At 36.0% G+C, this 11,711-nt stretch overlaps 3 protein-coding genes across 3 annotated transcripts; all 3 read right to left on the minus strand.

Annotated features, from left to right (window-relative positions):
* Positions 1 to 1,376: 1,376 nt before the first annotated feature.
* Positions 1,377 to 2,791, minus strand: LOC116350309 (protein hold'em-like). Its single transcript, XM_031782065.1, has 3 exons — positions 2,350 to 2,791; positions 2,259 to 2,292; positions 1,377 to 2,199 (listed from the first exon to the last, which is right to left on the minus strand). The coding sequence occupies exons 1-3, from the start codon at positions 2,789 to 2,791 to the stop codon at positions 1,377 to 1,379; spliced, it is 1,299 nt and encodes a 432-aa protein (XP_031637925.1).
* A 1,206-nt stretch (positions 2,792 to 3,997) lies between these two features.
* Positions 3,998 to 7,849, minus strand: LOC116350310 (probable chitinase 2). The gene is made up of 8 exons (XM_031782066.1): positions 7,504 to 7,849; positions 7,305 to 7,442; positions 7,156 to 7,235; positions 6,952 to 7,097; positions 5,480 to 6,402; positions 5,282 to 5,358; positions 4,997 to 5,148; positions 3,998 to 4,673 (listed from the first exon to the last, which is right to left on the minus strand). The coding sequence occupies exons 1-8, from the start codon at positions 7,556 to 7,558 to the stop codon at positions 3,998 to 4,000; spliced, it is 2,247 nt and encodes a 748-aa protein (XP_031637926.1). The 5' UTR covers positions 7,559 to 7,849.
* Positions 7,850 to 9,255: 1,406 nt separating this feature from the next.
* LOC116350311 (pickpocket protein 28-like) lies at positions 9,256 to 11,660 on the minus strand. Its single transcript, XM_031782067.1, has 9 exons — positions 11,502 to 11,660; positions 11,352 to 11,443; positions 11,030 to 11,278; positions 10,687 to 10,944; positions 10,512 to 10,612; positions 10,379 to 10,408; positions 9,952 to 10,296; positions 9,632 to 9,866; positions 9,256 to 9,553 (listed from the first exon to the last, which is right to left on the minus strand). Exons 1-9 carry the CDS (start codon positions 11,595 to 11,597, stop codon positions 9,256 to 9,258), a joined length of 1,704 nt encoding a protein of 567 aa, XP_031637927.1. The 5' UTR covers positions 11,598 to 11,660.
* Between the last annotated feature and the right edge of the window lie 51 nt (positions 11,661 to 11,711).

Consider the following 11,711-nt stretch of genomic DNA (forward strand, 5'->3'; position numbering starts at 1 on the left):
ATCGTGCAGTGACGTGATTTTGTTCTTTTTATCAGCTCAAACGATATCGGCAACAAAACTAAATGCAATGATATCAAAGCAACGACAAGACGAACAGAACGGTCCATTGGAACTGTCTGATCTTTTCAATGAGTGCTTGGAGTCAATTTTCAAGTACTTGGAATTCAATGACATGTTCAACATGGCCGAGTCCGATGTCCGTTTCATTCCAATGATTCGTTTGGCATTTTCGCGACGATATCGAACAAAAGAATTGCATTTGAATTTTTGCGAGCAAAAATTCCGTGATGAAAACGGTTCCATTGAAATTCCAAAAGATGTATCAGCCACCACATTCATCAATGTCATTGGCCAAAATCTTTCGAAGTTGACAGTGTTTTGTATGACTGTAGATGCAACAGAAAACGAACTATCACTGCTCAAATCTTTGGCAACTAGTTTGCCGAAGCTTCAATATTTGGTGGTGACTGATGAAGCTATGAAAATGCCAGTCTCAACGATTGAACGAATGCTTCAGATGAATCAACAATTGAAAACATTTGACTTGGTCCGAGATTACAGCATCGGTTTCCTTCAGTCCATCAATCAGTGGCTGCCACATTTGGAGGAGCTCACACTTAAAGTGCCGGCCGATCGATTCCAAAGTCTTGGCGATCAAACACTTCAATTTCAAAACGTCAAAAAGTTCGTGTTGTCTACAAGTTTTGTAAATGGTGAATTCGTAGTCAAGATGCCATTTTCGTTCGAAAAACTTGAAAGATTGTACATGGGCGGTCTTACCAAAATGAATGGCCAAACATTCAGTTTCATCAAAGAAAATAAAGAGATCAGTGAATTGAAAATGATCACCAAGACCATGACATATGATGATTTGTCATCAGTTGTGAAGGCACTGCCAAAGCTAACATCTTTAATGATTGCGGCCGACACATTGACATCACTTCAACGGCGACAATTGTTGAAGGAATGCTATCGCTCGAATATGACGCAATTACGCATGAGTTTCTTCAATCTGTCAAAGTGCTATGAATTTATTGTGGATCTCGACGAGGAATACAAAACTAAATGGACGATCACGGTGTGGAGTTCAAAATGTACCATTTGGACATCGGAGCTACGATTCGAGAAGAAGTAAACATTCACCGTCAATTTAAAATAAAATCTTAATTGGACGAATTTTTAATTACTTTATTTTATATTAAAAACCGTTGGTCGTATTAAATAAATGATTTCATTGGATTTTTCTTTTATAATTTACTTTCTTTCGAAGAAGCGGCAAATAAATCTGATTTGATTGGAATGAAATGTTCACTGGTAATTAAAAGCGATTGAAATTCTTAAAGCTACTGAAGTTTCTTCAATGAAAATAGAATGAATTATGGTTTTAAAACTTGTGCCACGTAATTTGAGTCGTATGCCTCAATGCTGACAATGCTCGCAAAATACTCCGTTTGTGATTTGGGTCGTACAATCATCTTAACAGCGAATCGTTCCAAGATGAATTTGGTGAAAATGGCATCGATGTCATCCTCAGTCATTGCTTTGAGTTCTTGTGCCGAATGGCCAAGTATGTGTTGAGCATGTTCATCGACAATGCGACAGTTCAACGTTCCAGAGTAATCGGTTACTGAAACGGCCATATAAACCTTGTCCACATACCTCGGTCCGTTCGACTGTATCAAATCACAATTTGGCATTCCGCATTCATTGCGATTCCAAATCAATTTCTTACAATTTCCGCAGCTTCTGACAATCGCAGCATTTATATCAAATTTTGTAATCACACCATATACAATTGCTGCTATTTCTTTGGTCGGATCACGTTCAATTTCATCGCGCATACGCTTCACTGACATAACATCTCTGATTGAATCGGCTCCGATCGTGGGTTTTCGAAGATTGTTCTTCAATTCGTTGACTTTATCTGCACTCATTGTGCGAATATACGCCATAATCTCATTTGAACGCGAAGAATTCACGGGATTTTCGATGATAATCGTCATGGAAGTGATTGATAAGACCGTTGATCGTTCGAAAGCGGAGTACTCAAAGCGAACATCCACCAATTGCAAAATTGTTTCCAACGGTTTCCAGAGATCCATTCGCGATTGATAGTCTGGATTCCAAACGACCATCGACATTAATTCCGTTGTTCGATCCATTAAACAGACTTTGCGCACCGTTTTTTCACCGAATTTTCTGAAAATGCATGAACATGAACTTTGGTTCTTCAGAGATGTAATGTTATTCATACTCACGTTTGTACTGGTCGCGGTGGCTCCACTCCTCTTACTGTAGGAAAAATAAAAGATCAATCTCTTGAATGAATTTTAGAGGTGAAATATTTACCCAAAACCACCACATCTGCTGTGACCGCAACCGATCCAGGACGGCACACCAGATCGTCCAATTTCAGTGCCAATGACGTCGGCTTAACAGACTGATTTTGAAGTTGAAGCAAATGAGCCGACTGCTCCATGGATCGATGTACGAAAGAATTGCCCTCGTACACTCTCAATTCAAATGGCGATGTTGTGCGTGGATGATAGATGCTATCGTTGGTGTTTTGAACAACCTTCGGTTGATAGATTGAAATGATGTCACCGATTTTGTAGGCGCGAGCACAATTATTGATGAATTGTTCCGAACCCCAAATTGAACAATTTATGAAATGATCTTTTGTATCGCGTACGGTGAATGTGATCACACCACCATTCCGACCGGAACTGAACATCTTTTGCTCCGTTTTAGCGATGATCAGCGTATTGAGGAAAAATGAGTGAGAATACATTGTTAGATCCTTTATTTGACAATAGACACAGGCCATTTTGGGTGAAATTTTCCAACAACCATCAAAGTTAATAGAGCTGCTTACGGCGATAGTGTTTATCGCGAATATTTGATGGAGGGAATTCTTTCTGTGAATAATCTCTTTTGTACTACATTGTAAAGAAAAAATGTTAATCAACTTTATTTACCCGAAAGTTTCTCTTTGATTTTGGTTTTAATAGAATTGCTTCTGATTATGGTGTGCCTTGGACTTCCTTCTGAGTATGTCGGTTAGAATGAAATTGATATTCAACTTTGACATTTAGGTCACGGTCAGCCCAATAAATTAGTTCACGTCCAATACCTATGGTGACGTTTCGATATCGATGGTTCCCCGAAACTTTTTTATCGAAACCTGAAAATTATCGCCAATCGTCATTGAGACCCAAACGCAAAATGGAAATAATTGAAGTATGAACACTTCCCAAAAAATATTTATCAATGACTTGTCATTTTTTAGTTTTGAAATATCGGCAACGTATTTTAATTCATTGAAAGTCATTGAATTTGAACGCAACAATTCAAAACAGCCAACTTCAAAGCAGACAAAGATATTGTCAAAAATATTACGATGACCATGCATATACTGAGACATTGAAACACACGCTATTTTATTGTGCGCGTTAAGATGAAAAGGTCATTGAAGGGCAAGCGATGGACAAGACAAACACAAAAAAAAAATCGAAAAATACATACAATGTGTATGTACAGTTGTACAACTCGTAACCAATACATTCAATGTGCCAGACTGCCACATCGGAATTTTCTCGCCATCAATGCAATGAATTTTTGTGTAAACAAATTGACCTGCGATTGCGTAATGCGTATTTCATGAAATGATTTTTTTCTATTTTCGTTGCACAAAGTCACGATGAATGTGTCTGCAATCAAAGGGACGTCGGGTGGAAGGGTCAAGAGTAAATGTCATGATAAAACAAGAGGTTGTCATGAAGAAAGGGCCAGAAGACAGTTCATATCTGGTTGAAGCGGGTTGAATACGTAGTGGGTATTGATAAATGAAGACGTGTGTAAACAGTGTAAAACAATGAACCTGACGCTTTTTTCCGCTTTTTTCAATATTTTTGTTTATTTTCTTTATTTTAGGAAAATTTTGATTTTTTGATCGATTCTAATAATTAAAAAAGATATCATATTGACAATAAAAAAATTAACCTAAAACACCTTTGGTTTCTTCAAACATCTCTTGATATACTATTCGTAAATATGGATTAGAATTTTCATAATCATCAAATGGATTTTTCGCATTATTTTCGCCGCATTTTTCGAGAAAGTCATCTGTATTAACAGGCAAAATGACGATCCCAGCCAAATTCCGACTCCTAACAAATGCCACTTTCCTTGCAAGCGCGTCAAATGTTTCAAATTCTATCGTTTTGGGTTGTGAATTTCTTCTCATGAGTATGTTGGCAACACGGTTCTTTTTCCATATTTCACATGCCCGACTCATTCCCATCGTCTCTTCGAATTCGATGACATCTTCTCTATGATTGAATTTATGCGCCAGAAACTGAATTCCCATAGCTATTTTCATTGGCGACACACCCATTTCGATTAAGTTGTCAAACATTCGCATTTGGTTTGTGACATTTAACATACCGAAGGCCATTTTCCCAGAATATGCTCGGAAATCATACAACTGCAGGAAGTTTATTAGATCAACGTGTTCCGAAAGACTGAGAATGTTCAGTGATTTTGCTAACTGCGTGTCGATACCAATGAACGATAATGTTAAGGATAGACTTTTACTGTGCAAGCTCGTTGATAGGTCATTTATAAAATTATAGATGTTGTCGTCGGCGGTTAATGGAGTAGGTGTAAGGGACCTAAGTGAAAGGTGGAGGAAATAAAAATTAAGTACAATTTCACTTTGGAGAACAACAGATGACCGAAAGTTCAGAGTCTGAACATCAGACGGTTGATTATGCGCTGCATGAAATATCGTAACATGGTTCATTCATTGACTTTGTGTGAAAGTGAAAAAGAGCGAGATGTTACAATGTCATACACAAGCGGCCTGAATTTTCAATTGATGAGAACAGTACCGGTAGAGCCAAGCTGTCCAAGTTCAAATATCCTGATCTTAATACAATATTTCGGTCTTCTGTGTGTAAATTCGTGTTAATTTCTTAACAATAGCAGAACCTACCTTGCCTTCGAAAGATCCCAAACCATATTCAGTCCATCGAAATGGCTGTTCAAAGCGAATTCTGTCCAATTTTCAATAAATTCTCGACGTCGTTCTGAATCATTAACTATTTCAAAGTACTCAGCTAATGAATGTTTAACAGCCATTGCAATCTGTAAAAAGTGCAATTAAAATTCAGGGATTGTTACACACTAAGTCATATTGGCGTATAAAAATGTCCGACCCCTGAATTTACGTCCGAATCAAAATGACAAAACATTGTGGTAAATTCTGGTCGATACTCACATTCAAATGCGGATATGTCTGTCGTAAATTTGTAAATCGCTTGTAATCGATTTTTCCGGTTGATTTTCGCCATGGTTCTGTTTTCCCATGTTAAGATCCATTCATTACATGAAAAAGTATTGAAAATTTATTGAGATTTTTTCTTGGGTGTTTAAAGGAAAAAAATGACATAAAATCCCTTATATCTATCTACCGTACCTTCGCTCTCCGCTGTACTCCAAATATCATCGATGCAAATGAGATGCGTGCATAAATTCAGGTCAACATTCTCAATTGGAGTAGAGCTCAATTTGCGATCGGGTTTCGTTAGTGTGTAACACACAACATTTTTGTTCTCAAATGAACCGTTTCGAATTTTGCTCTCACTTCCAATTCGATTTTCGTCGCTTTTTTCCTTTTTCGCCACCAAAATCGCGTTATTTATGGTGTGTAACAGTGGAAAAGTTGAAAATCTTTGCAATGTATCTCGAGGAACTGCCTTATAATCGATAAAAGTGTTGTTTTCAATTCGACAAGATCCATCGGAATCATCGTAATTGATCGGGAATGCCATAATTCCGCCTAAATTCCGTCGTACAGCGAATCGAACTTTGTTGGCAATTGAACGGCCGCTTTCAAAAATGTATTGCTCGAAATCTGGCAAAAACGTCCAAAGTGGCATTGGCAATGGTTTTTTGGCCGCATTCAAACCGTGTTCAATGTTATATTTTCCATTCAAATCACACACTGTGGCGTATCCAAATTTCTCCACCCCGGAAAAATTGTCGAAGACACTCGGTAAAAATTGTATGCCTAGAATGATTTTTTCACGTTGCGCCCCTAGTGCAATTGCAGTATCGATGGCGTCTTGAATGATTCGCATACTTCGCATCTCGAATGATAATTGATATTTGTGCAAGTTTGAACCAGCAAATATGTACCATTGCAAAAAATGAATTGAATCAAAATGCTTGGACAATTCAAACATACTGAGATGCAATAGTATTTTTTCGTGCACCGCAATGATCGTTGTGGTTAGCGTTAAATTATTCGACGCAAAATTGGTTTTCAACGATTTTATGAAATTTATGAAGGTTTCTTCGTTGTATTTTTCATCGAACAGGTATTTGTAGTTGTAGTCTCTGAAAAAAAAAATCATTGAAAATAGAAATTGAATAGACACTATTTGAGTTGAAGAAAGAACGAGCGAGGTGATATTTCTTATTGAGAAATCTGGATTTGGTAAGAATGAAAGTGCATCTGCATTTTTTATCGTCAGAGAAATTCACCCAATCTTCAGGCAAACATTTCATCTAGCATTTCATCCTTTTGCCTCCCATTTGATCTTTTTGCAGACGAATAACCATGATAGTGTTTATTGACCGCAACAAGGATCCGACCTGAACGACCCGACGCGACCCAACCAACCCGAAGGCTTGAGCCCCGCGGAGAATATTTGCGTCGGATACTCCGGATATTTCGGGCCTTTGGTGTCATGGACCTCCGCATGATGGGAGGAAGCATAGAAGTATACCGGAACCGTGTATTTTTATAGAAATTATTTGGAAAATTTAAATATTCTTGAGTCAATAATATTGGCAAACAAATCAAAACCATATCTTATCAATCGTTCTTTCTTAACTTCATAAAACACTGGTAACTTCCTCTGTTTCAATGAAATATGTACTCACTGATATCTTGAAAAATCCCACAATAGATCAATCCCATCGAATTGGTGATTTATTGCAAATTCCGTTGCATTTTTAACAAATATTTGGTTTCGTTGTTTGGCCATTTCGAGGTAGTCTCGAAAATTACGTTTGAGAGCGAGCAAAATCTGAAAAAAAAAAAACTAATTTCGAATCATAAAAATATAACTGCACTTAACAAGCTACCTTCAGTCTTGGCCATTTTAGTCTCAATCTCGTTAATCGTGCATAGTCTTTACTCTTATCTCTCGAACTACTCCATGGATCTTTAAATACATAACAAGAAAACATATATTTTCTTCAGAATGCAATTTTAAAAACGTATTTGTTCGTACCTTCACTAATTTCAAATCTTTCGCCCCACACACGATCGATGGCAATGACATGTGAACACAAATTCAAATCGACACGTTCAATTTTCAATTCACTTTCATACTCGTAATAACAAACAACTGCCTTATCATGTGTTAGACCTGCTGACGAACGATAAATTGTTATAAACGTTTTTCACTAAATTTTTTCGGAATTCGTCACCTTTCGTTAATGAGAAAAACACACAAATCGTTAAGACGTAAACCAAACGCACCATATTGCAATGAGATCTTTGTAAAAAATTAAGTTTTTGCTGCAGAGAATACTACTTTTTCAGCGTGTGATGTGCCATTAAGTTGTTATTGTGGTTCGATGACAAAGAAATATAAACAAATACGGCGCAACAGCAAAACCGAAATAATGAAAGTGTTCGCATGCACTTATAGAATGAAAGTTAAAACTCATCACGTTACACAAATTAGGTTAACCGTCTGATCGGATTTCGGAGTTTGGAATGAAATGGTAAACCACTCTCTTTTTTGTATTGCACTAAGTTTCATTTCACATCAGATCGTCTGTACTCAATATGTAAATGATAACTGAAGTTCAAACGAATTGAAGAGAACGGAGTCGCACCATTCAATACATTTTGGACTGTCGAAAAATACACATACGTAAATTGTATGTAACGCCAACACAAACTTTCACACCGTGTGATTAATTTATCGTTAGTTTGTTTTGTTTACATTTTTCATCAATACGTGTGTGATTCATGTTAAAAGATTTGTTTTTGAATGTGTCGCGTGCGGAATTCACAAATGTATTGATTTTAATGCGTCTCTCACTTATGACGTTGTTGACGCCACACATGCACGATCATTGTCGACTACGGTGAAAGAACCGACAACAAACACCGATAAAGTAACAACAACAATGCACATATGTAAATTGCTGACTCGTCGACAGGTAATGATTCGGTCTTATATTTTAGGTAGAAGCAAACAATGCAATATTACCCTGATCTGTTTATACCGAAAAACAAATATCGACAGAACTGCATCGTTCTGCATCGTTTGGCGTTTACAATGAAAATTCTTCATTGTTTGGCAGATCGAAAAATCAGTGCCATTCAGTTCTACTTCAATTTGTAAAAACATTAAATCACAGACTCGTTTGTCGTTTGTATAAATCACCGACACGAACAGCGATCACGTGAGTTCACATTTAATCGCCATTGAGATTGTTGAAGAAATTATTTTCGCTGTAAAACGAGTTTCTCAGTTCAAATCCGGTGGAAATGCTGCAACATGCATTTTGAACGGGAGAATGGATTAGTATTAGTGGTACGGATTCTCATTTTCAACGACCAAAATCATATGGTGAGCTCGTTTTTATGTGACATAAAATCTTATTGCAAATGATTGAAATGAACGGGTCTTTTAAAATGAAAAAACTCAAACACTTTCATTTTATTCGATTATGAATCATGAAACCACGGCCCATACCATACCGTCGCTACTCACATGCTCTTTCCGAAAGTGAGAGATAGACATGTAAAGACGCAGAGATAAAGAAAAAGACAGAATAGAGACAAAAATTCCAAAAAACACTTTCTTTGAGGATATTTCCAATGTCAATGCTAATTCGTACGTATTCACATTTTTTGTGCATTAAAATTGTTGTTTTTGAATTTTGTTTAATTTACTTTATAACTTAATGAATGGAACAAAATCTAAACGAGGTAGAAAGATTAAGGCTATTGTTTTTCTGTGCTGTCTTTTTGAACTTTGCTACACATCTTCGAGCATGGATCAAACGATCAAACAAAATTCATTAAATAAAAATAAAATTTTTGCTTATTTTGTAAAGTTTGAGTTTAAAAAAAACGATTTGATACTGAAAATAAAGATAATTTATTTATTTTATTTAATAAATAACAATCATGTATTTTTAATGTTAAATTTCTTAAAAATCTTATTCCATTTTCTCGTCTGCCGGTGTTACGACCTTAATATTCGGAATATTTGACTCAACTGGAACAACCTCATCATTCTCATTCAGTTTGCGTGATTTGAGTATGTGAAGCATACACCCCAAGCGAAGTGTAAAATAATAAATGATCTCAAATATTGATAGTATAGAAACGCCCATGAAGAGACCCAGCAAACCGCCACAATAAGATAAAAAATCTGTGTAATTACTTGCTTCTGACCGTACTGATGTAACAAATTCATTTCTTTTAAATGAAATTTTCACACGTGCCAGTTCCATTCTGCAAGTAAATTACAAAATGTAAGTTGCAAAATATTCGTCTGAGAAGCAGCAGTTTACACAATATGATCAAACATACCCCGGGAATTCATCCAATGGAGACTTAAATGCTTTGAATAAACCAACCCAATCGAATTTGGCCTGAGATATCTCAACATCGTAATTAATCATTGTACAAGATGGCAAACAATTGCAACCTTTTGGAGCTGACTCCGCATTTTCATTATTGATGAAATTCTTTTCAAGCAACTTACCTTCAGCATCATTGTAACACTTTATTTTATCGCTGCCACAAATTTCCGTGTTTCTATCCCCTTCAACGCGTAATTGAACAATAAATTAAATTGAAATACCGTTCATAACATAAAATCATCAAAGTAATATTTAGAAAAATTTTACTCGGCATTGAGAATTGCACACATCCACATTCAAGCTTTGTGAAATTGGACAAACACTCCAATTCACAGTTGTTTTTTGTATACGCTTTGAAGAATCGTAATTTTCGTTCTGACGTAAAGAAGCATTGACGTTGATTTGGTGAATAAGGGAGTAGTCTTTCCGACGTGGTAATCAAGTGGGGTTTAATAGATACTATCGCTTCTTGCAATATTGGCACAATGATATAATCTTTCGACATTTGTGGCACTTCACCTGGTGTATGCAATACAATTTTAAATCCCTGTACTGGCCCACGGCATAAATATTCCATATTTTGTTGATACAGACGAAGCAAAGTGAACAGACCTGCAGTAAATGTCAAACCTCTTAAAACTGTTTCCAAATATGGAAAATAAATATTTTTCCAATAACATGTTAGCTTTTAGACCTGCTTTGTCTCCTGAGCCCAACCCTCGATCTTTTTTTTGAAGAAAAAAACATATCACAAATTTTAAATAAATTTTATCAAATATCAGTTTTAAATGTGAATTAGATCAGTAAATGCTACGAGTATTTCCTACATGGATATGTTTGAACATAGTTTCCATATTTGTAACCATCTTCTAATCTCCAATGTGTTGCATTTGGATTTTTTGTTACGATCTTCATTTCATCGGCCACCCTTTCGAACCGTGTTGAATAATTATTATTAAATTGTATTAGATATCATAGTAAGAAAAAAAACATAATACATACACATCTGTGTAAATTTCTTGCGAATTGAGAGAGTTAAATGTATAGCAAAGACCTTCTCCGGTCAGAATCGGTTGAAAATTAGTTTCACAAGGGATAAAATCATTACGCCATTTGCAATAAAACATTGTATCGTTAAAGTCGGGTGCAACATCTTTGATTATCTCATATATTTCGCTTGTCGTAAAATTTTGACCCAATAAAAAGTTCTCCGCCAAATGTGCTTCACAAAGTTGAATTACAGCTTTCGTTCGATATAAACTATGATTATGGAAATGTTATTCATTTTATGTACACTTTTTGCATCGTATTTTTGGACTCATTTTATGAAACATATCATACTTACTCTTCCTCAGTCATATTGTCTTTTTGACCTGCTAACAACGTATGGAATGCCTCGGTCATGTTTAATTTGTCCACGTAGGTTTTAGTTAGTGGGCAAATGGTTACGGCTGGAAACGGGATCGCCCATACAGGCGTTGATTTTTCGGCAAATGATACAATTCCCAAACTTGTGTTCCATATGATCCAAACTTGGTGAATATTGCTTCCACAATAGTATAGCGACACTACAAATACAAATGCCCAACATATTCTATTCGGGACACGTGCATTGTTAAAAAGGAGAGTTTTGATTTGTTTTAGTAGTCAGAAGAAAAATGGATTACCTTTCAGCCGAATGACGGTTGCTATCCGCAAAATATCTGACACCATGAACACTGCTTTCTTTGGAAAATTCACAAAGTACAGCCCAAACAGTCTGCAACACTCACAAAATTAATATTTTGATTTAAAAATGTCAAGCAATTTTATCATACTTGAATTTGACTCCCAGACATGGTGTTTTTTCGAAAATCGACTTCTTCACTAGAAGCGATTGACTTCTTTTCCGGTTTGTCTTCAGACATGGCCATTGGTCAATTTATTTTTATTCCTTAAATACACGGTAGAACATATTTGAAAAATTTATTTTTGATTTTAAATCTACTGGCACTAAAATAAATAATGTGATTATTACGAAATGTTTT

The sequence above is a fragment of the Contarinia nasturtii genome, unplaced genomic scaffold (assembly GCF_009176525.2).
Source record: "Contarinia nasturtii isolate CC-2019 unplaced genomic scaffold, AAFC_CNas_1.1 Cnas_scaffold_4084, whole genome shotgun sequence".
NCBI lineage: Eukaryota > Metazoa > Arthropoda > Insecta > Diptera > Cecidomyiidae > Contarinia > Contarinia nasturtii.

What these genes read in the sequence shown, in the direction of transcription:
- LOC116350310 (XM_031782066.1), bottom strand. Translation starts at nt 7,558, where the DNA reads ATGGTGCGTTTGGTTTACGTCTTAACGATTTGTGTGTTTTTCTCATTA. An exon ending in AAGATTTGAAATTAGTGAAG is followed by an intron (nt 7,236 to 7,304) that starts GTACGAACAAAT and finishes ATGTATTTAAAG; the next exon opens with ATCCATGGAGTAGTTCGAGA. An exon ending in GAGTACAGCGGAGAGCGAAG is followed by an intron (nt 5,359 to 5,479) that starts GTACGGTAGATA and finishes ATGGGAAAACAG; the next exon opens with AACCATGGCGAAAATCAACC.
- LOC116350309 (XM_031782065.1), bottom strand. Translation starts at nt 2,791, where the DNA reads ATGTATTCTCACTCATTTTTCCTCAATACGCTGATCATCGCTAAAACG. An exon ending in AGCAGATGTGGTGGTTTTGG is followed by an intron (nt 2,293 to 2,349) that starts GTAAATATTTCA and finishes TTTTTCCTACAG; the next exon opens with TAAGAGGAGTGGAGCCACCG. An exon ending in CCACCGCGACCAGTACAAAC is followed by an intron (nt 2,200 to 2,258) that starts GTGAGTATGAAT and finishes ATGCATTTTCAG; the next exon opens with AAAATTCGGTGAAAAAACGG.
- LOC116350311 (XM_031782067.1), bottom strand. Translation starts at nt 11,597, where the DNA reads ATGGCCATGTCTGAAGACAAACCGGAAAAGAAGTCAATCGCTTCTAGT. An exon ending in CAAGAAATTTACACAGATGT is followed by an intron (nt 10,613 to 10,686) that starts GTATGTATTATG and finishes ACGGTTCGAAAG; the next exon opens with GGTGGCCGATGAAATGAAGA. An exon ending in GGGCTCAGGAGACAAAGCAG is followed by an intron (nt 10,297 to 10,378) that starts GTCTAAAAGCTA and finishes CATTTACTGCAG; the next exon opens with GTCTGTTCACTTTGCTTCGT.